At 46.8% G+C, this 24,032-nt stretch overlaps 1 protein-coding gene across 1 annotated transcript in view; it reads left to right on the top strand.

The window, feature by feature from the left end:
• The window catches only part of ush2a (Usher syndrome 2A (autosomal recessive, mild)), a 458,847-nt gene that overhangs the window by 180,926 nt on the left and 253,889 nt on the right, over positions 1 to 24,032 (top strand). The window contains 8 exon segments of the mRNA XM_065004287.1: positions 3,370 to 3,500; positions 12,958 to 13,084; positions 14,440 to 14,541; positions 14,941 to 15,129; positions 15,368 to 15,498; positions 15,605 to 15,881; positions 15,960 to 16,196; positions 17,041 to 17,121. Of these exon segments, the coding sequence (XP_064860359.1) occupies positions 3,370 to 3,500; positions 12,958 to 13,084; positions 14,440 to 14,541; positions 14,941 to 15,129; positions 15,368 to 15,498; positions 15,605 to 15,881; positions 15,960 to 16,196; positions 17,041 to 17,121 (1,275 nt within the window).

The raw sequence follows: 24,032 nt of genomic DNA, 5'->3' as shown, positions 1-24,032 counted from the left end.
ATACGACGAACGTGACAGTGTCAGGTTAGGAACAGTGCCCGGTTGAATAAAACCCCTTAAGTAAAACCCCTTACGTAAAACCGGATGCAGGTCTCATGGGGGCCTCACCCCTCAAGGTGTCCCAGCTAGAGAGTGGTCAGCTGCCTCCGTCACTGAGTGGTCAAGTAAGTCGCTCTGGTCTCCTAGGGCAGTCTCTCTCTCTCTCTCTCCCTTGCTCTCTCTCTCTCACTCTGGGCTATCCCAGCTGGGCACTCCTAAGAGCCCCTGGTACAGCACATCACTGAGTGGCCAGAACAGACTGCTGACTGAGTGGTCCAACATGTCTCTACAGTCTGGTGGATCCTACTCGAGAGTGAATGGACAGTATGGTCTCCCCTGGGGTCTCCCTATTGCTGAGGTACTCCTGCTGGGGTTTCCACAGAGCCCCCTGGTCCTACCTGCAGAGAGCTGGTCCTGCCTGCAGAGAGCTGGTCCTGCCTGCAGAGAGCTGGTCCTGCCTGCAGATAGCTGGCCCTGCCTGCAGAGAGCTGGTCCCGCCTGCAGAGAGCTGGTCCTGCCTGCAGATAGCTGGCCCTGCCTGCAGAGAGCTGGTCCCGCCTGCAGAGAGCTGGTCCCGCCTGCAGAGAGCTGGTCCCGCCTGCAGATAGCTGGTCCCGCCTGCAGATAGCTGGTCCCGCCTGCAGATAGCTGGTCCTGCCTGCAGAGAGCTGGTCCCGCCTGCAGAGAGCTGGTCCTGCCTGCAGAGAGCTGAGTAGTTAGCCTAGTCTCTATGGTGTCTCCCACGAGGGTTTCTCTTCCCTCTCTGGCTGTCCTGGAGGATGGATGGATGGACTGGGCTGGATGACCATGTGAAGTGTGTTGAACCTGAAGTAGCGAGCTGTCATCAGAAAGAGCTGAGCACAACTGGGAGAGAGGAGAGACTGCTGAGCACACAGCTTTCATAAACATCTATGAACAAACAGGCACGCCAACAGCCAACTTACATAGCTTCTAAAATAAAGCTGTGTCTTTATTACTAATATCCATCAATACCTTGAATAAATGCACACACACATGCATGTACACACAAACAATAGTATCAACAGCCTTACAGTACTCAAAACAACATTCGTACAAGAGTCTACAGCTAAACTGCAGTCACAACAACTCACAGCATTGCTTGTTTCAGTAAATGGCATTTCATTGTGTGGGCTGTGACTAACAACAACAACTATTTCTGTTGAAGGAGGATTGGGATGGGCGGAAGGAGAGAGGGAGATGGGCGGAAGGAGAGAGGGAGATGGGCGGAAGGAGAGAGGGAGATGGGCGGAAGGAGAGAGGGAGATGGGCGGAAGGAGAGAGAGAGAGATTGGCGGAAGGAGAGAGAGATAGATTGGCGGAAGGAGAGAGAGAGATGGGGAGAGAGATAGATTGGCGGAAGGAGAGAGATAGATTGGCGGAAGGAGAGAGAGATAGATTGGCGGAAGGAGAGAGAGATAGATTGGCGGAAGGAGAGAGAGATAGATTGGCGGAAGGAGAGAGATAGATTGGCGGAAGGAGAGAGAGATAGATTGGCGGAAGGAGAGAGAGATAGATTGGCGGAAGGAGAGAGAGATAGATTGGCGGGCGGAAGGAGAGAGAGATGGGCGGAAGGAGAGAGAGAGAGATGGGTGGGTGGGTGGGCGGAAGAGAGAGAGATGGGCGGAAGGAGAGAGATGGGCAGAAGGAGAGAGAGAGATTGGCGGAAGGAGAGGAGAGAGAGAGAGAGAGAGAGATGGGTGGGTGGGCGGAAGGAGAGAGAGATGGGCGGAAGGAGAGAGAGATGGGCAGAAGGAGAGAGATTGGCGGAAGGAAGGAGAGAGAGAGAGAGTGGGTGGGTGGGCGGAAGGAGAGAGAGATGGGCGGAAGGAGAGAGAGATGGGCAGAAGGAGAGAGAGAGATTGGCGGAAGGAGAGAGAGAGAGAGAGAGATGGGTGGGTGGGTGGGCGGAAGGAGAGAGAGATGGGCGGAAGGAGAGAGAGATGGGCAGAAGGAGAGAGAGAGAGAGAGAGAAATGAGATGGGATGGGTGGAATGGGGAAGGAGAAAGAAATGGGCGGAAGGAGAGAGAGAGATGGGTGGAAGGAGAGAGAGAGATGGGTGGAAGGAGAGAGAGAGATGGGTGGAAGGAGAGAGAGAGATGTGTGGAAGGAGAGACAGAGATGGGTGGAAGGAGAGAGAGATGGGCAGAAGGAGAGAGAGAGAGAGAGAGAAAATGAGAGATGGGTGGAAGGAAATAAAGAAATGGGCGGAAGGAGAGAGAGAGATGGGTGGAAGGAGAGAGAGAGATGGGTGGAAGAGATGGGTGGAAGAGACAGAGATGGGTGGAAGGAGAAGGAGAGACAGAGATGGGAGGAAGGAGATAAAGGGAAATGAAGAGAGAGAGAGATGGGTGGAATGACAAGAGATGGACAGACTGGGAATCAACTCCTGTTACTGCATGCTGACCTCTTTTAATATAAGTTAGTACTTTATTCATTGATAGTACTTTATTATTCTGTTAGTCTTTAGGATTTGTTCATTCTTTTTCAGTTGTATTTCTGTTTCAGAAGTTTCTGAATCCCCTGTGTTTCTCTCCCAATCCCTTTGTCCACACTACTTTCCCTGTGTCGATCCCTCTATCCCTGTGTCTCTCTATCCCTGTGTCTCTCTATCCCTGTGTCTCTCTATCCCTGTGTCTCTCTATCCCTGTGTCTCTCTATCCCTGTGTCTGAGTTTAGGATCTAAAGCAGGGATAAAGGGATGGAGTCGGAAGGAAGGAGAGAGATAGTAAGCGATAGAGTTGTCTTCCGGGAGTCTCCTGTCAGGTTAGAGGGAGTTAGACGTGCCTTAGAGAGCTCCAGCACTACCTCCCCAGATTAAGTACAGATTATCAGATTAACACACAGAGACCAGTCAGAGATTAGACCAGAGGAGATGTGTTTAGCCTGAGCATCCAGTGCTCCCCTGGAGTCCTAATGGAGACATTGGATTGAACACGAACACACACGCACACACACACACGCACACACACACACACACACACACACACACACTCAAATGGATACATGAATACCCATCTGGGGGCATCAAAGCAGGATGCTTTTTCCTGACTTGAGGCCGTACATGGGGGCTCAGGGGAAGTGGGTTTAGGAGACATACACATACATACATTACACACACACACACATGCACATAGGTGGATTGTGGCGGGATGTAGAGAGGAGTGTGTGAGGAGTCCACTGGGACACACTCTAAACCCTTCGACACAGGCACAGATCACCTTTTATCTCCTAATGAAGGATTTCACACGCTCTAATATATACATCTCTTCTTCTCCTCCTTTTTTCCTCTCTCCGCCCCCCTCCTCCAGGGCTCCGGTTGAGTTTCAGAACCCGAGCATCAGACGGCCTGCTCCTCTGTGCTGTGTCTCCTGGAAACCAAGAGGAGTACCTGGCTCTGCAGATCCGCAATGGACGCCCCTACTTCCTGTTTGACCCACAGGTAATAAACTACAAACATGTCCGCCCTTCCGGGGCGACCCACAGATAAACTACAAACATGTCCGCCTTTCCGGTTCGACCCACAGGTAAACTACAAACATGTACGTCCTTCCGGTTCGACCCACAGGCAAACTACAAACATGTCCGTCCTTCCGGTTCGACCCACAAGTGAACTACAAACATGTCCGTCCTTCCGGTTCGACCCACAAGTGAACTACAAACATAGCCAGATTAAAGTGCCCTCAACATTCACATTTCAGGTGTTTCTTCTGGGTGTGACACTATAGAATAGATAGCCAGTCTATTATTTGTGTATAAAAAAATAAGTATATCCCAAAAACTGTTTGATGTTTTAGTAAGAGAGAAAAAAACTGATTAATGAGGAAAGTAAAAAGAGATTTCCTGTCTGAATTCCAGGTTTCCAGTTGAGTCACTGATGATTTTCATATTCCTGGGACTTATTAAACCCACATTGTGTTCCGTTGAGGGGAACATTGTGACTTCTTCATCTGATAAATCCTATCGTTGGGGGAACATTGTGACTTCTTCATCTGATAAATCCTATCGGCAACCTCCCCTTAGTTTCTTCATTCAAGAGAAACTTTCAAAGTGTATCAGCCTCCAATTAACTCCTTCCCTGCAGTCACGGCACATGCATACCAATCGCTAGCTCATTAGGCTACAGACACACACACACTCGACTCAATTGCTCTTATGATGAAAGCGGTGCTGGCAGATGATTTCACGCGAGTGTCCGTCAGACCACCAACTATCTCTCCTCCACAATAATCACCCTCACACACACACACACACAAACACACAAGAATATGCAAACACACACACACACACACACACGCAATAAGGACCTCTTCCTTCTCCAGCTACGCAGCAGCCTTTCCAAACACATTTAGTTAGGCTAGTTCGGTGATTAACACTAGAAGTGGTGTCGCAGTCGATTAATGTCCCCAGATAGCTCCCCCATTAGTTCCCCCATTAGCCAATTCAACAGGCCTAATGGGATTACCACCACGGGGGACCTAATTTGGCGTGACACAGGAAACTGGTACGCTCCCCCCACCACCACACACACACACACACTTTCTAATGATGGAATTAATTAGCATTTTATGAAACATAATCTCATAGAGGGATGTTTAGCTACTGTAGTGTTAGAGCTGTCACTAACCATGCCTCTCCTCTCCTCTCGAGTTACTGTTGTCTTTTTAAACCCTGGTTAGGAAGCACTGGGAATCTGTGTGGAATATGACACACCCCTGCCCCCAGCTATATATGATTTAGGCTGGGTTTTTTGACAATCACTCTGCACTTGACCTTTAAAGGTAATTTATGTTTGAGTGTGTTTACTGTAAATTATGATATACTGTACGCATTGCAGTGCGCTTCATGAAAACGTGCCTTTGATTGAATCCAGGCCTTGCTCTGAACTGAATGTTGTAACAAAGAGAAGTATGTTTCTAACAGAAGTCCACAATAGGGATGGGCATGTACATACTTTGACTGTACTCACATGATTTCTTTTCAGAGTACTTGAATCCTCTAATGTAAACACAAGGCTCGCACTGGAAAATATGTGTGCATTTATCTATATGCCAACATTGCACAACAGTGCCTCATTTATTACATAACCATTACAGATATCAAATCCTAATTGCTAAATTGCCCCATATATAGTACCAGTCAAAAGTTTGGACACACCTACTCATTCAATGGGTTTTATATATTTTTACTATTTTCTACATTGAAGACATCACAACTATGAAATAACATATGGAATGATGTAGTAACTAAAAAAGTAGCCACCCTTTGCCTTGATGACACCTTTGCACACTCTTGCACACTCTTGGCATTCTCTCAACCAGCTTCACCTGGAATGCTTTTCCAACAGTCTTGAAGGATTTCCCACATATGCTGAGCACTTGTTGGCCTGTCCAGCTCATCCCAAACCATCTAAATTGGTTTGAGGTCCGGTGTTTGTGGAGGCCAGGTCATCTGATGCAGTACTCCATCCCTCTCCTTCTTGGTCCTATTGCCCTTACACACCCTGGAGGTGTGTTGGGTCATTGTCCTGTTGAAAAACAAATGGTCCCACTATCGCTGCAGAATGCTGTGGTAGCCAGGTTGGTTAAGTGTGCCTTGAATTCCAGCACAGCACCCCCACACCATCACACTTCCTCCTCCATGCTTCACTGTGGGAACCACACATGCAGAGATAATCCGTTCACCTACTCTGCGTCTCACAAAGACACGGCGGTTGGAACCAAAAATCTCACATTTGGACTCATCCAAATTGCTCATCTTTCTTGGCCCAAGCAAGTCTTCTTCTTATTGGTGGTGTTTAGTAGTGGTTTCTTACAGCAATTCAATCATGAAGGCCTGATTCACACAGTCTCCTCTGAACAGTTGATGTTGAGAGGTGTCTGTTACTGCATTTATTTGGGCTGCAATCTGAGGTGCAGTGAACTCTAATGAACTTATCCTCTGCAGCAGAGGTAACTCTGGGTCTTCCTTTCCTGTGACGGTCCTCATGAGAGTCAGTTGCATCATAGCGCTTGATGGTTTTTGCGACTGCATTTGAAGAAACTGTGTACGCCATCAGTTAGATACGTTTTATAGGCATGTGTTTCAGGTAGGCATAATAGGATATTGTGTTCGCACTCGCGTGTGTAGAGGGAGCAGTCGGATCACAGCTGAGTGAGTGAAAACCGAGGGCAAAGGTCATTTAGGGAGAAGAACTGTGTGATGCTTGTCTTGGTTTGTTTATTGTCGTGCCCCACAAATGCAAATGGAACACTAGAGTTAAAGAAAATGAACGCTGTCTTCAAGACAAAACATTTTCCAGACAAATTTTCACTTGCCAGCCATCATGCACATTCCACCAGATAGTTTTACTGTGTGTGTGTGCGTGTGCGTGTGTGTGTATTTGTTTGTGTGTGTGGTAACCCACCCTAGCAAAGTAAATTCCCCCTGTGTTCTCTATACAGTAAGAGATTGGGTTCAACCCCCCCAAGGTTGCGAGGGCTGACTCCCCTAAAGGCAGCCTTATGTGTGGGGCAGCACTTTGGATAAGTGCTCTTTATCTTGCAACCGGAAGTGGGCATAGCTATCTCCATCAGCTTCCACTCCCAAATACACTTTATTAAAGAGTGAGGGGGCGGTGGGGTTCACACAAAACACACACACACACACACACACACACACACACACACACACACACACACACCTAACCACTTTCTCTACTATTCCAGAGAAGGCAGAGGTGGATTCATCGGTTCTAGAAGGAGTGTTTAGTAGTGTTGCACGGTGTAACGAAACTCTTCTTCCGTACTAGAACATGAAAAACGCTTCAGTACTTCTGTTAAATGTGTCTCACGTCATACACAGATTGAGAGGGTGGAGTGTCGAGTAATTTGTCTGAATCGAAGCTAGCCAGGCTACTTGCTTATGGAGCTGACCACTTTTGAGGAGAGGGAAAAATGCAGACAGCATGGCTCCTTCCTCTTTTCTAACTAAAACATCATACCTCAACACACGCAGCTTGTTGACGAAAGCTGTCTACAGAAGCATACTTTGATTACAGAGCAGATGATGAAGAACAGCCCACCAAAACAACTACATTTACATTACATTTAAGTCATTTAGCAGACGCTCTTATCCAGAGCGACTTACAAATTGGTGCTTTCACCTTATGACATCCAGTGGAACAGCCACTTTACAATAGTGCATCTAGGTATTTTAAGGGGGTGAGAAGGATTACTTTATCCTATCCTAGGTATTCCTTAAAGAGGTGGGGTTTCAGGTGTCTCCGGAAGGTGGTGATTGACTCCGCTGTCCTGGCGTCGTGAGGGAGTTTGTTCCACCATTGGGGGGCCAGAGCAGCGAACAGTTTTGACTGGGCTGAGCGGGAACTGTACTTCCTCAGTGGTAGGGAGGCGAGCAGGCCAGAGGTGGATGAACGCAGTGCCCTTGTTTGGGTGTAGGGCCTGATCAGAGCCTGGAGGTACTGAGGTGCCGTTCCCCTCACAGCTCCGTAGGCAAGCACCATGGTCTTGTAGCGGATGCGAGCTTCAACTGGAAGCCAGTGGAGAGAGCGGAGGAGCGGGGTGACGTGAGAGAACTTGGGAAGGTTGAACACCAGACGGGCTGCGGCGTTCTGGATGAGTTGTAGGGGTTTAATGGCACAGGCAGGGAGCCCAGCCAACAGCGAGTTGCAGTAATCCAGACGGGAGATGACAAGTGCCTGGATTAGGACCTGCGCCGCTTCCTGTGTGAGGCAGGGTCGTACTCTGCGGATGTTGTAGAGCATGAACCTACAGGAACGGGCCACCGCCTTGATGTTATTTGAGAACGACAGGGTGTTGTCCAGGATCACGCCAAGGTTCTTAGCGCTCTGGGACGAGGACACAATGGAGTTGTGAGAGCACGTGGTGAGGAGACGGATTCTCGCCACGCCACCTGGTAGGAGCGACCTGTCAGGTAGGACGCAATCCAAGCGTGGGCCGCGCCGGAGATGCCCAACTCGGAGAGGGTGGAGAGGAGGATCTGATGGTTCACAGTATCGAAGGCAGCCGATAGGTCTAGAAGGATGAGAGCAGAGGAGAGAGAGTTAGCTTTAGCAGTGCGGAGCGCCTCCGTGATACAGAGAAGAGCAGTCTCAGTTGAATGACTAGTCTTAAAACCTGACTGATTTGGATCAAGAAGGTCATTCTGAGAGAGATAGCGGGAGAGCTGGCCAAGGACGGCACGTTCAAGAGTTTTGGAGAGAAAAGAAAGAAGGGATACTGGTCTGTAGTTGTTGACATCGGAGGGATCGAGTGTAGGTTTTTTCAGAAGGGGTGCAACTCTCGCTCTCTTGAAGACGGGAGGGACGTAGCCAGCGGTCAGGGATGAGTTGATGAGCGAAGTGAGGTAAGGGAGAAGGTCACCGGAGATGGTCTGGAGAAGAGAGGAGGGGATAGGGTCAAGCGGGCAGGTTGTTGGGCGGCCGGCCGTCACAAGACGCGAGATGTCATCTGGAGAGAGGGAGAAAGAGGTCAGAGCACAGGGTAGGGCAGTGTGAGCAGAACCAGCGGTGTCGTTTGACTTAGCAAACGAGGATCGGATGTCGTCGACCTTCTTTTCAAAATGGTTGACGAAGTCATCTGCAGAGAGGGAGGAGGGGGGGGAGGAGGATTCAAGAGGGAGGAGAAGGTGGCAAAGAGCTTCCTAGGGTTAGAGGCAGATGCTTGGAATTTAGAGTGGTAGAAAGTGGCTTTAGCAGCAGAGACAGAGGAGGAAAATGTAGAGAGGAGGGAGTGAAAGGATGCCAGGTCCGCAGGGAGGCGAGTTTTCCTCCATTTCCGCTCGGCTGCCCGGAGCCCTGTTCTGTGAGCTCGCAATGAGTCGTCGAGCCACGGAGCGGGAGGGGAGGACCGAGCCGGCCTGGAGGATAGGGGACATAGAGAGTCAAAGGATGCAGAAAGGGAGGAGAGGAGGGTTGAGGAGGCAGAATCAGGAGATAGGTTGGAGAAGGTTTGAGCAGAGGGAAGAGATGATAGGATGGAAGAGGAGAGAGTAGCGGGGGAGAGAGAGCGAAGGTTTTGACGGCGCGATACCATCCGAGTAGGGGCAGTGTGGGAAGTGTTGGATGAGAGCGAGAGGGAAAAGGATACAAGGTAGTGGTCGGAGACTTGGAGGGGAGTTGCAATGAGGTTAGTGGAAGAACAGCATCTAGTAAAGATGAGGTCGAGCGTATTGCCTGCCTTGTGAGTAGGGGGGGAAGGTGAGAGGGTGAGGTCAAAAGAGGAGAGGAGTGGAAAGAAGGAGGCAGAGAGGAATGAGTCAAAGGTAGACGTGGGGAGGTTAAAGTCGCCCAGAACTGTGAGAGGTGAGCCGTCCTCAGGAAAGGAGCTTATCAAGGCATCAAGCTCATTGATGAACTCTCCGAGGGAACCTGGAGGGCGATAAATGATAAGGATGTTAAGCTTGAAAGGGCTGGTAACTGTGACAGCATGGAATTCAAAGGAGGCGATAGACAGATGGGTAAGGGGAGAAAGAGAGAATGACCACTTGGGAGAGATGAGGATCCCGGTGCCACCACCCCGCTGACCAGAAGCTCTCGGGGTGTGCGAGAGCACGTGGGCGGACGAAGAGAGAGCAGTAGGAGTAGCGGTGTTGACTAAGCAAAATGTGTTACAAAGCAGCGCAGTGCATCTAGTTAGTTCCAAAATGACATAAAAAACTATTTTACATATGACATTTGCATTGAAACGTTGTCGCTATTCTACTAAATTTGAATTGTTTTTGAGTGACATTGACATGAACATATATTCAGCATGACATGCATGGGAGTATTATAATATCATTACAGAACCCAAAAATAATGTCTAATGCACTCATAACTTGATAGCAATATATTTCAACTACATCACGTTTGTCTGGGCTTGCTAGCAGTAACCACTAGCCGGCTAGCAGTCCTGGGAATAGCAGTTCACCCTGGGAAGTGAAATGCCCTCTGGGAATCATAGTATGCTGTGTAAAAACCATTGTATTTCTATGCCGTGTAAGCTATTTCAATATAGAAGCTTCAGAAATGAGCTTCAAAGTGTTTTTATGTTGTTTTGGAACTAAACTATTAATTTAATACATACAATTATACTGAACAAGAATATAAACCCAACATGCAACAATTTTACTGAGTTCTTGTAAGGAAATCAGTCAATTGAAATAAATTCATTAGGCCCTGATCTATGGATTTCACATGATTGGGCACAGCCATGAGTGGGCCTGGGAGGCCTGGGAGGGCCTGGGAGGCCTGGGAGGGCATCACAGGAAAATTGAAGGTGTTCTTCTGTTATTTAATGCAGTGTTTTATTTTTGAATATCGAATATCATTTTGGTATTGAGTAGTGTTTCAAATCAAATCTTATTGGTCACATACACATGGTTAGCAGATGTTAATACGAGGGTAGCTAAATGCTTGTGCTTCTAGTTCCGACCATGCAGTAATATCTAACAAGCAATATAACAATTTCACAACAACTACCTAATACACACAAGTGTAAAGGAATTAATACGAATTTGTACATATAAATATATAGATGAGTGATGGCCGAACGGCATAGGCAAGATGCAGTAGATGGTATAGAGTACAGTATATACATATGAGATGAGTAATGTAGGGTATGTAGGGTATGTAAACATATAAAGTGGCTAGTGATACATTTACAGTGGGGCAAAAAAGTATTTAGTCAGCCACCAATTGTGCAAGTTCTCCCACTTAAAAAGACGAGAGAGGCCTGTAATTTTCATCATAGGTACACTTCAACTATGACAGACAAAATGAGAAAAAAAATCCAGAAAATCACATTGTAGGATTTTTTATGAATTTATTTGCGGTGGAAAATGGTGGAAAATAAGTATTTGGTTCCCTACAAACAAGATTTCTGGCTCTCACAGATCTGTAACAACTTCTTTAAGAGGCTCCTCTGTCCTCCACTCGTTACCTGTATTAATGGCACCTGTTTGAACTTGTTATCAGTCTAAAAGACACCTGTCCACAACCTCAAACAGTAACACTCCAAACTCCACTATGGCCAAGACCAAAGAGCTGTCAAAGGACACCAGAAACAAAATTGTATTACAGGCCTCTCATCTTTTTAAGTGGGAGAACTTGCACAATTGGTGGCTGACTAAATACTTTTTTGCCCCACTGGATTACATCAATATTTCCATTACTAAAGTGGCTAGAGTTGAGTCAGTATGTTGGCAGCAGCCACTCAATGTTAGTGATGACTGTTTAACAGTCTAATGGCCTTGAGAAAGGTGTTTTTCAGTCTCTCGGTACCAGCTTTGATGCACCTGTACTGACCTCGCCTTCAGGATGGTAGCGGGTGAACAGGCAGTGGCTCGGGTGGTTGTTGTCCTTGATGATCTTTTTGGCCTTCCTGTGACATCGGGTGTTGTAGGTGTCCTGGAGGGCAGGTAGTTTGCCCCCGGTGATGGTTTGTGCAGACCGCACAACCCTCTGGAGAGCCTTACGGTTATGGGCGGAGCAGTTGCCGTACCAGGCGGCTCTCGATTGTGCATCTGTAGAAGTTTGTGAGTGCTTTTGGTGACAAGCATATTTCTTCAGCCTCCTGAGGTTGTTGCGCCTTCTTCACCACGTTGTCTGTGTGACTGGACCATTTCAGTTTGTCCGTGATGTGTACGCTGAGGAACTTAAAACTTTCCACCTTCTCCACTACTGTCCCGTCAATGTGGATAGGGGGCTGGTCCCTCTGTCATCTCCTTTGTTTTGCTGACATTGAGAGAGAGGTTGTTTTCCTGACACCACACTCCGAGAGCCCTCGCCTCCTCCCTGTAGGTTGTCTCGTCGTTGTTGGTAATCAAGCCCACTACTGTTGTTTCGTCTGAAAACATGATGATTGAGTTGGAGGCGTGCATGGCCACGCAGTCATGGGTGAACAGGGAGTACAGGAGAGGGCTGAGAATATACCCTTGTGGGGCCCCAGTGTTGAGGATCAGCGGGGTTGAGATGTTGTTTCCTACCCTTTCGGTATGGAGAGTCATGATACTAAGTCTTGTATCGGTATCAAAGTCAAAAATCTGGCATAGTTACAATACTAGTGTTTAGTGTATAAAGGCCACACACACACACACACACACACACACACACACACACTGTAGTTTGGCCCTATAGATAATGAAAGTGATCCCTAGACCCAGCCAAGCAGTCCAGCAGATGGACAGAGAGACTAGAAACGCTTTTTGGGAGGATGACAGAATAGTTCCCTCTGATCTCACAGGACCTTAATGAAACCTCCTGAATGTTTTATTTATTTATTTGTGTTTTTTATTTAGTCGTTATTTAACTAGGCAAGTCATGAATGGAGGGAGGAAAGGAGCGAGGGACAGAAGGAAAGGAGGGATGGATAAAGAGAGATATTAGAAAAGACACTGTATTTGGACAGGGTCAAATATCAACTCCAGTCTTAAACAGATGTATTATCCACATTAGTTGAAGCAGCATACATACAAAACATGAAAACAATAATGTATGTTGAATTGAATTGAAAATTGAGAGAAGGAGACAGAGAGAGAGTTTGTCCCGTCCTCCCCCTGTCCAATCCTGTTGTGGTGGGTGTTGTTAAGTAGACATGTGTGCTGTCTGCTGGGTAGTAAAGGTGTCAGGAGGCTGATATACCTTGGCATTTATACATATATTGATCTCATCATTAAATCTTCATCACACAGCAGAGATGCACCGCTTTGTTGTGGGTGTGTATGTGTGTGTGTCACCTCTCTCTCTGCAGAGTGCCCATCTCTCCTGCTAAGTGTCGATACTGATGATGTCATGCATACTTCAGAAGAAATCATACACACACATATACAGACACAGACAAACACACACACACACGGCCAGGTGTAGGTGTGTATGTGACCTCTGTCTCCTCTCCCAGGGCTGGGCAGTGGGAGTGGGAGTGGAGGGTGATGGGGGGAGGAGCTACAACGATGGCCAGTGGCACAGCGTCATGGCAACCAGGAAACAGGCCGTGGGAACGATCATTGTGGATGATCAATACCAAGGTAACACTCACTGTGGTTAGGATAATCATATTCACTGTGTGTGTTAAGCCCAGGCTCTGTGTTCTATTGAGATATTATCCAGGTTAATCTGAGTCACCGTCTGTGTGATAAGAATCATTAGAATACTCTTGCTCCCCCTCTTCCTCTCTGCTCCTCCCCTCTTCCTCTCTGCTCCTACTCCTCTTCCTCTCCGCTCCTCCTTTTCCTCTTCGTTCCTCCTCTCTGCTCATCTTCTTCCTCCACTCCTCCTCCTCCTTTTCTGCTCCTCCTCTTCCTCTCTGCTCCTGTTCCTCTTCGCTCCTCCTCCCCCTTTTCCTCTCCACTCTTCCTCCTCCTCCTCTCCGCTCTTCCGCTCCGCTCCTCCTCTCTGCTCCTCCTCCTCTTCATTTTAACTCATCCTCCCCCTCTTCCTCTCCGCTCCTTCTTTTCCTCTCCACTCCTCCTCCTCTTCGCACCTCCTTTTTCTCTCCGCTCATCCTCTTCCGCTCCTCCTCCTCCGCTCCTCCTCTTCCTCTCTGCTTCTCCTCTCCGCTCCTCTTTCTCTCTGCTCCTCCTCCTCTTCATCTTAGCTCCTCCTCCTCTTCCTCTCCGCTCCTCCTTTTTCTCCCCACTCCTCCTCCTCTTCCTCTCTGCTTCTCCTCCTCTCCTCTTCCTCTCCGCACCTCCTTTTCCTCTCCGCTCATCCTCTTCCGATCCTCCTCCTCCGCTCCTCCTCCTCTTCCTCTCCTCCTCCTCCTCCTCCTCTTCCTCTCTGCTTCTCCTCCTCTCCGTTCCTCTTTCTCTCTGCTAATCCTCCTCTTCCTCTCCACTCCTCCTCTTCCGCTCCTCCTCCTCAGCTCCTCCTTTTTTTCCCTCCTCCCCCTCTTCCTCTCTGCTTCTCCTCCTCTCTGCTCCTCCTCTTCCTCTCCGCTCCTCCTCCTCCTCTCCGCTCCTCCTTTTCCGCTCCTCCTCTTCCTCTCTGCTTCTCCTCCTCTTCCTCTCCACTCCTCCTTTTCCTTTCCACTCCTTCTCTCTGCTCCTCCTTTTCCACTCCTCCTCTTCCTCTCCGCTCCTCCTCCTCCTCTTCCACCCCACTCCTCTTCCTCTCCGCTCCTCCTCTTCCTCTCCGCTCCTCCTCCTCTACCTTTCCTCTACTCACCACAGGAACCCAGTAAACTGAGTCTGTGTGTGTTGTTCTCTCTCTGTTTGTCTCATTCTCTCTGATTATGTGTTCTACAGTGGAGCTAAATTACCATTGTACATAACATGGTTATGTAGCCTCATATATCACAAGAGAATATGTATGCAGTTAATGATATGCCTCTGTCCATACCTCTTCTCTCTCCTTCTTTCCCTCCCTCCCTCTCTCCCTCAAGGTAATGCATCTGCTTCCAGTGGCAGTAGCATTATTGGGGAAAACACAGGGGTGTTCATCGGGGGGCTACCAGAGGACTTCACTCTACTCAGACAAGACTCAGGTAGGTACACTCACAATCTAAAAGAGTTGGTTTGTTGCTAGTGAAATATTGCATTAAGAAAACATTTTTCTCTCTCTCTCCTCTCTGTCTGTCTGTCTGTCTGTCTGTCTGTCTGTCTGTCTGTCTGTCTGTCTGTCTGTCTGTCTGTCTGTCTGTCTGTCTGTCTGTCTGTCTGTCTGTCTGTCTGTCTGTCTGTCTGTCTGTCTCTCTCTCTCTCTCTCTCTCTCTCTCTCTCTCTCTCTCACACACAATCTCTCTCTTCTCTCTCCCTTCTCTGACTCTCTCTCTCTCTCTCTCTCTCCCCTCTCTCACTCTTTTTCTCTCCCTCTCTCTCTTTTTCTCTTCTCTCTTTCTCTTCTCTCTTTCTCTCTCTCTTTCTCTCTCTCTTTCTCTCTCTAGGTGATGCTCAGCTGGTACAACAGGGGTTCTCTGGTTGCCTTAGAGACGTGCAGGTGAAGATGATTGACAGCCCCTCTGAGGTGTGGCAGCCTCTGGATTGGTCCAGAGCCACAGAGAGGGTTGTGGCCTATGAGAGCTGGGAAGGATGCCCCGCCCACACAGAGGAGGGGGCCCACTTCTTGGGACAAGGTAGCAACAAAGACAGTTTAGAACTAAAAGGCCTCACTTTCTAGTGACTTCCTGGTTTGAAGAAGAAAATGAAAATAAAGTCATTTTTGTGAAATCTTGATAACCTCTAATATCCTTGTAACTGGCCAGTGGGGTTTGTTAAAAATACAGTATAACAGTATAAAGACAGTAAGAATCAAGAGACTTGTTACCGTTATGTTGTATTGTGGATAGTAATTGTGTGTGTGTCCTGTGTTAGGGTTCCTAGAGCTGAGTCCAGAGGTGTTCAGTGGAGGAGAAGACTTTGACATCACCTTTGAGTTCAGGACGGACCAACTCAACGCTCTGCTGCTGTTTTCCTACAACACACACACCTCCGATTATATACTGGTGAGCACACACACACACACACACACACACACACACACACACACACACACACACACACACACACACACACACACACACACACACTAACCTTTCTTCTCTGTCCCAGGCTGAGTTGGAAGGAGGAATGCTGTCATTGGTTCTATCCTGGCGTGGTCACGTGACTGAGCTGAGCATGTGGGCGGGGCTTAGCTACTGCGACGGGGGCTGGAACCAACTCTCATTGGTCAAACAGGGAGACGTCATCTCAGCCTCCATGAATGATTGGTCAGAACAGCTGAGGGGGGTGGCAGGGGGGGAGTTGGGGGTGGACTCACCCCTCTACCTGGGAGGAGTGCCTCCTGAACTAAACCATGAAGCTCTGGTTAGCCACAGTCACAGACATGGTGAGAACTCACACACACACACCTATCTCACCTCTACCTCCCCCGTCTCACCCCATCCATCTCTCCTCTCCTGGGTAGGTCTGGGAGGGTGTGTGAGGGGTGTAACAGTTCGGACTGGTCCCGTTACCGGTTCCATTGGTGTACCGGATGTTTCTGCCGTTAGTCTGTCTGCCTCCACCCGCCGCTCTGTTATGATCAATCTGGACGGCTGCCCGGCAACCGACAGCATCTTCTATTGCCGTGGCAACGACTCTGTACTGGTGTACATGGGCCGCGAGACACAGGCTAGAGACTTGGGAGTACAACCTTTTACAGGTAACACACACTGACACACACACGCCCAGGCACACTAACACACAGACAGATGGACATACACACACTCACACGCATCTATCTACACACTCCCAGGACCCTACACACTCCCAGGACCCTACACACTCACAGGACCCTACACACTCACAGGACCCTACACACTCACAGGACCCTACACACTCACAGGACCCTACACACTCACAGGACCCTACACACTCACAGGTCTCTACACACTCACAGGACCCTACACACTGACAGGACCCTACACACTCACAGGACCCTACACACTCACAGGTCTCTACACACTCACAGGACCCTACACACTCACAGGACCCTACACACTCCCAGGACCCTACTCACTCACAGGACCCTACACACTCACAGGACCCTACTCACTCACAGGTCTCTACACACTCACAGGACTCTACACACTCACAGGACTCTACACACTCACAGGACCCTACACACTCACAGGTCTCTACACACTCACAGGACTCTACACACTCACAGGACTCTACACACACACTGTACCCTACCTGCCTGCCTGCCTGCCCCTGTCTGTCTGTCTACCTACCTTCCTACCTGCCTCCATCTGTTTGTTTGTCTGCCTGCCTGCCTGCCTGCCTGCCTGGAACAGAATATAGCAGCACAGCAAAGCTATTATTATACACACACATTATGTGTGTCTACCTGCCTGGTGTTTTGCAGCATCACTATCCATCCTTAGTCACACAGATAGATCACGTGTTTGTGTGTGTAACCTTGAATATGTGATGATTTTATGTGTGTGTGTGTGTGTGTGTGTGTGTGTGTGTGTGTGTGTGTGTGTGTGTGCGTGTGTGTGTAGAGTACCTGTACAGGGTGGTGGCGTCAGGAGAGGGAGGATGGACAACAGGACCCTGGGAACGTGGGCGCAGCAGGGAAACAGGTAACACCTGGAACATTATATTCATGTCTGGTAGGATGTTTGATACTCAGAGATCAGAGAAAGAGAGAGGAGGGAGAGACAAAGTGATAGACAGAGAGAAGAGAGAGAGAGGAGGGAGAGAGAGTGATAGACAGAGAGAAGAGAGAGCGAGAGAGGAGGGAGAGACAGAGAAAAGAGAGAGAGAGAGGGTGAGAGAGAGACATCCTAAGAAAATGAACAACAATGTCAAATGGTTTGATGAAGAATGCAAAAACCTAAGAAAGAAATTGAGAAACTTATCCAACCAAAAAACATAGAGACCCAGAAAACTTGAGCCTTTGCCTTCACTATGGTGAATCTAAGACAATACAGAAGTACCCTACGGAAAAAGAAGGAACAGCACATCAGAAATCAGCTCAGTCAACAGCAACCTTGGGAAAATCCTCTGCATTAAATCAAATCAAATCAAATCAAATTTTATTGGTCACATACAGTACACGTATTTAGCAGATGTTATTGCAGGTGTAGTGAAATGCTAGGGTTCCTAGCTCCAACAGTGCAGTAGTATCTAACAATTCACAACAATACACACATCTAAAAGTAAAATAATGGAATTAAGAAATATATAAATATTAGATTGAGCAATGTCGGAGTGGCATTGACTAAAATACAGTAGAATAGAATACAGTACATACATATGAGATGAGTAAAGCAGTATGTAAACATTATTAAAGTGACTAGTGTTCCATTACTAAAGTGATCAGTGATTCCATGTCTATGTATATGGGGCAGCAGCCTCTAAGGTGCAGGGTTGCGTAACCGGGTGGAAGCCAGCTAGTGATGGCTATTTAACAGCCTGATAGCCTTGAAATTTGATTTGTTTTTCAGTCTCTCGGCCCCACCTTTGATGCACCTGTACTAACCTTGCCTTCTGGATGATATCGGGGTCAACAGGCCATGGCTTGGGTGGTTGATGTCCTTGATTATATTTTTGGCCTTCCTGTGACATCAAGGGCTGTAGGTGTCCTGGAGGACAGGTAGTTTGCCCCCGGTGATGCATTGGCCAGACCACACCCCGCTCTGGAGAGCCCTGCGGTTGCGGGCGGTGCAGTTGCCGTACCAGGCGGTGATACAGCCCGACAGTATGCTCTCAATTGTGCATTTGTAAATGTTTGTGAGGATTTTAGGGGCCAAGCTAAATTTCTTCAGCCTCCTGAGGTTGAAGAGGCGCTAGTGCGCCTTCTTCACCCTACTGCCATTTCAGATCGTCAGTGATGTGTACACAGAGGAACTTGAAGCTTTCCATCTTCTCCACTGCTGTCCCTCGATGTGGATAGGGTTGTGCTCCCTCTCCTGTTTCCTGAAGTCCACGATCAGCTCCTTTGTTTTGTTAACATTGAGTTAGAGGTTATTTTCCTGGCATCATGTTGCCATTGTTGCTAGTCAAGCCTACTAGTGTTGTGTCGTCTGTAAACTTGATGATTGAGTTGGAGGCGTGTAATAAATAAATAACAAAAGAGAGTACAGGAGGGGACAGAGCACGCACCCTTGTGGGTCCCCTGTGTTGAGGATCACATACATGAATTGGCGAGGGCACTAGAACAGTCTGCAGAACCCGGCCTCACCCAACTAGAATTTTAATTCAAATGTCTACTGTTTGCTGATGATCTAGTGCTTCTGTCCCCAACCATGGAGGGCCTACAGCAACATCTATATCTTCAGACCTGGGGCCCTGGCAGTTGATCTAAGTAAGACATAATGTTGCTCCTAAAAAGGACCAGTTGCCAGGACCACAAATACAAATTCTATCTGGACAACGATGCCATAGACCACACAAAAAACTATACACACCTTGGCCTAAACATCAGAGCCACAGGTTACTTCCATAAAGCTGTGAACGATCTGAGAGACAAGGCAAAAAGGGGCTTCTATGCCATAAAAAGGAACATCAAATTCGACATACAAATTAGGATCTGACTAAAATATACCTGAATCGGTTATAGAACCCATTGCCCTTTATGGTTGTGAGGTCTGGGGTCCATTCACCAACCAAAAATTCACAAATTGGGACAAAAGGCAAGTTGAGACTCTGCATGCGGAATTCTGCAAAAATATCCTTTGTGTACAATGTAAAACACCAATAATTAAATTCTACAGCCACCTAAAAGGAAGCGATTCCCAAACCTTCCATATCAATCACCTACAGAGAAATTTACCTGGAGAAGAGTCCCCTAAGCATGCTGGTCCTGTGGCTCTGTTCACAAACAGACCTCACAGTGCCCCAGGACAGCAACACAATTAGACCCAACCAAATCATGAGAAATCAAAAAGTTAATTCATTTACACATTGGAAAGAATTTCCAAAAAACAGAGCAAACTGGAATGCTATTTTGCCCTAAACAGAGTACACAGTGGCAGAATACCTGACCACTGTGACTGACCCAAACTTAAGGAAAGCTTTGACTATGTACAGACTCAGTGAGCATAGCCTTGCTATTGAGAAAGGCCGCCGTAGGCAGACATGGCTCTCAAGAGAAGACGGGCTATGTGCACACTGCCCACAAAATGAGGTGGAAATTGAGCTGCACTTCCTAACCTCCTGCCCAATGTATGACCATATTAGAGAGACATATTTCCCTCAGATTACACAGATCCACAAAGAATTCGAAAACAAATCCAATTTTGAAAAACTCCCATATCTACTGGGTGAAATTCCACAGTGTGCCATCAAAGCAGCAAGATTTGTGACCTGTTGCCACGAGAAAAGGGCAACCAGTGAAGAACACGCACCATTGTAAATACAACCCATATCTATGCTTATTTATTTTATCTTGTGTCCTTTACCATTTGTACATTGTTAAAACACTGTATATATATAATATGACATGTGTAATGTCTTTATTGTTTTGAAACTTCTGTATGTGATTGAATTTTTATTGTTTATTTCACTTTATATATTATCTACCTCACTTGCTTTGGCAATGTTAACACATGTTTCCCATGCCAATAAAGCCCTTGAATTGAATTGAATTGAATTGAAAATAGAGAGAGTGACAGAGTGTTAGACAGAGAAGAGAGTGACAGAGTGATAGACAGAGAAGAGAGTGACAGAGTGATAGACAGAGAAGAGAGAGAGAGTGATAGGCTTGTGGTCTAGATAACATCAGAAATTAAATTCTGAAAAACAGCACACCTGAGTTGCAAAATGCTGTACTTAAATTGTTCAACATGGTTTTAACTTCTGGCTGCTTCCCTGATGTCTGGAACCAAGGGCTCATCTCCCCTATCCACAAAAGTGGAGACAAATCAGACCCCAATAATTACAGGGGAATTTGCATAAACAGCAACTTGGGAAAGGTTTTCTGTAGCATTTTGAATTCAAGAATTCAAACATTTCTTCAAGACAAAAATGTAATAAGTACATTTCAAATTGGCTTTCTCCCCAACCATCGCACTACTGACAATATATACACCTTACACACACTAATTACTAAACACGTCCACCAAAAAAAAAAAGAGGGCAAAATCTTTGCTTGCTTTATTGACTTTAAAAAAGCATTTGATTCTATTTGGCACAAAGGGCTATTCTATAAAATTCTCCAAAGTGGGCTTGGTGGTAAGGTGTATGACTTAATAAAATGTATGTACACAGAAAACAAGTGTGCAATAAAAAATTAAAAACCAAAGAACAGAATTCTTTCCACAACGTCGAGGTGTGAGACAAGGCTGCAGTTGGAGTGCAAATCTTTTCAACATTTATATCAATGAATTAGCAGACATGTTGGACCATTCTCCAGCCCCAGGACTCACAGTATTTGACACAGAGGTGAAATACCTGTTATATGCTGATGACTTGGTACTTCTATCACCAACGAAAGAAGGTCTTCAACAGAACATTAATATTCTAGAGCAATATTGCCATAATTGGGCCCTGGCAGTAAATTTCCCCTAAAAAAAACAAGTCAGAAGCACAAATATTAATTCACCCCGAACAGCAGCATAATTGAACACACTAAAAATGACACCTACCTTGGTCTGACCATATCTACATCGGGAAACTTTACTATGGCAGTGAATGCACTCAAAGAAAAAGCCAGCAGAGCATTGTATGCAATAAAAATGAAATTATTCAAAATTAAGTCAGCAACCAAGCTGAGCCCAGAAACGAGCCCTCTCTGTCAAATGGTGTTGGACCTCACCAACCAAGCTGAGCCCAGAAACGAGCCCTCTCAGTCAGCTGGTGTTGGACCTCACCAACCAAGCGGAGCCCAGAAACGAGCCCTCTCAGTCAAATGGTGTTGGACCTCACCAACCAAGCTGAGCCCAGAAACGAGCCCTATCAGTCAGCTGGTGTTGGACCTCACCAACCAAGCTGAGCCCAGAAACGAGCCCTCTCAGTCAGCTGGTGTTGGACCTAACCAACCAAGCTGAGCCCAGAAACGAGCCCTCTCAGTCAAATGGTGTTGGACCTCACCAACCAAGCTGAGCCCAGAAACGAGCCCTCTCAGTCAAATGGTGTTGGACCTCACCAACCAAGCTGAGCCCAGAAACGAGCCCTCTCAGTCAGCTGGTGTTGGACCTCACCAACCAAGCTGAGCCCAGAAACGAGCCCTCTCAGTCAGCTGGTGTTGGACCTCACCAACCAAGCTGAGCCCAGAAACGAGCCCTCTCAGTCAAATGGTGTTGGACCTCACCAACCAAGCTGAGCCCAGAAACGAGCCCTCTCAGTCAGCTGGTGTTGGACCTCACCAACCAAGCTGAGCCCAGAAAAAGCGACCTCACCAACCAAGCTGAGCCCAGAAACGAGCCCTCTCAGTCAGCTGGTGTTGGACCTCACCAACCAAGCTGAGCCCAGAAACGAGCCCTCTCAGTCAAATGGTGTTGGACCTCACCAACCAAGCTGAGCCCAGAAACGAGCCCTCTCAGTCAGCTGGTGTTGACTGACACCAGCACTGCTTCAAAAGAAAGAGATCCAATAAACAAAATCATGAACCAATCAAAGGACTCATATTTACAACATTGGAAAAAATGTAAACAAAATCCCAAAAGCTGACTAAATTGCTATCTGACCCTAAACAAAGAATATGAACTGGCTGATTATCTCTACTCTGTCAGAGATACGAAGCAGAGACAGATCCTTACCAAGTAAAGGCTGAGTGACCACCGATTGGCAATAGACACCGGCAGACATAAAAAGACATGGCTACCCAAAGAGGAGCGTGTATGTGGTCACTGCATGACAGGGGAGGTAGAGACAGAGATGCACTTTCTCCTTTACTGTGATAAATATTCCTCACTAAGAGATTCATTATTCACAGAAATGACTACATTTATTCCACATTTTAACTTATTAAACCCAGAGAAAAAACAAAAAATACTCATGGGCGAAGGAGCATTGGCTCCTCTTGCAGCCAAATATGCATTTGCCTGCTATAGCCTGAGGGACACTGAATAATAACATCTGTATAGTAAGCAGTAACTTACTTATTATTACTATTATTGCTTTTACTATTATTGTTATTACCATTATAATTGTTGTTTAAATAGTAGTGGTATGGGTGGTAATGGTAATGATAGCAGTTTAGTGGTGGTAGTGGTAATGATGCCCAGTCAAAACTGTTCGCTGCTCTGGCCCCCCAATGGTGGAACAAACTCCCTCACGACGCCAGGACAGCGGAGTCAATCACCACCTTCCGGAGACACCTGAAACCCCACCTCTTTCAGGAATACCTAGGATAGGATAAAGTAATCCTTCTCACCCCCCCCCCCCCCCCTTAAAAGATTTAGATGCACTATTGTAAAGTGGCTGTTCCACTGGATGTCTTAAGGTGAACGCACCAATTTGTAAGTCGCTCTGGATAAGAGCGTCTGCTAAATGACTTAAATGTAAATGTAATGATAGTAGTTGTAGTACTGATGTAATGGTGAAGATAACCATTATTGAGTTATAAGTTAGTTCTAGTTTCATTTTCCATATTTAGATTCTTATATTTATTACATTACATTCTACTATTGACTGTTACCATTTTATTGTTATTATTTTTGTATTTAATTTTGTTTTATTATTTACTACCATTTGATATTATTGTTTATAATTTTATTACGATATACAGTATATTGTATACATTGTTGCTTTGGCAATATTGACACAATGTTTTTCATGCCAATAAAGCAGCATGAATTTGAATTTGATAGACAGAGAAGAGTGCAGAAACTGAGAGAGAAAGAGATAAAACAAGACTATAACAATCCACATTATAACTACAGCCTTTACCTCCTTTTATTTAACTAGGCAAGTCAGTTAAAAACAAAATCTTATTTTCAATGCGAGGAGCTAGAATAGCCACTGTAGACACCGTGCGCATCTCTGCATAACACGGTGCCTGACCAGTTACACGCTCCCCACGGTAAGCACGAGGATTTGGCTCAGGTCTCCTACCTGACTCCGCCAATTTCCTCATGTTTCACCCCCCCCATCTTGGGGCTGCCTCTCGGGGTTCCTGCTAGCCGTGTACCTTCATATCTTCGCTGTTCCTCTATTCTCCTGTATTTCTCCTCGTAGTATCGCCGTTCCGCTTTCGCTGCCTCTAATTCCTCCATAGGACGGTGATACTCCCCCGGCTGTGTCCAGGGTCCTGCTCCATCTAATATCTCCTCCCAGGTCCATTTCCCCATTAATCGCTGTTCCTCCTTTTCACACTGCTTGGTCCTGGTTTGGTGGGTTATTCTGTCACATATAGTTGCATGTCAGCACTAGTTGTTGATAGCTTCACATTCGTTTTGTTGTTTTGTTCAAGTGTTCTTCGTTAAATAAATAAGAGGAATGTATTCTCATCACGCTGCACCTTGGCCTCTTCGTTACAACGAACGTGACAACATGGCAGAATAGGGTGAATTCAGGTTCATACTGTATATGCAACATATACCACACA

The sequence above is a fragment of the Oncorhynchus nerka genome, linkage group LG18 (assembly GCF_034236695.1).
Source record: "Oncorhynchus nerka isolate Pitt River linkage group LG18, Oner_Uvic_2.0, whole genome shotgun sequence".
Taxonomy (NCBI): domain Eukaryota; kingdom Metazoa; phylum Chordata; class Actinopteri; order Salmoniformes; family Salmonidae; genus Oncorhynchus; species Oncorhynchus nerka.
The sequence above is the reverse complement of the archived record's forward strand: the minus strand, read 5'-3'. Positions and strand labels throughout refer to the sequence as shown.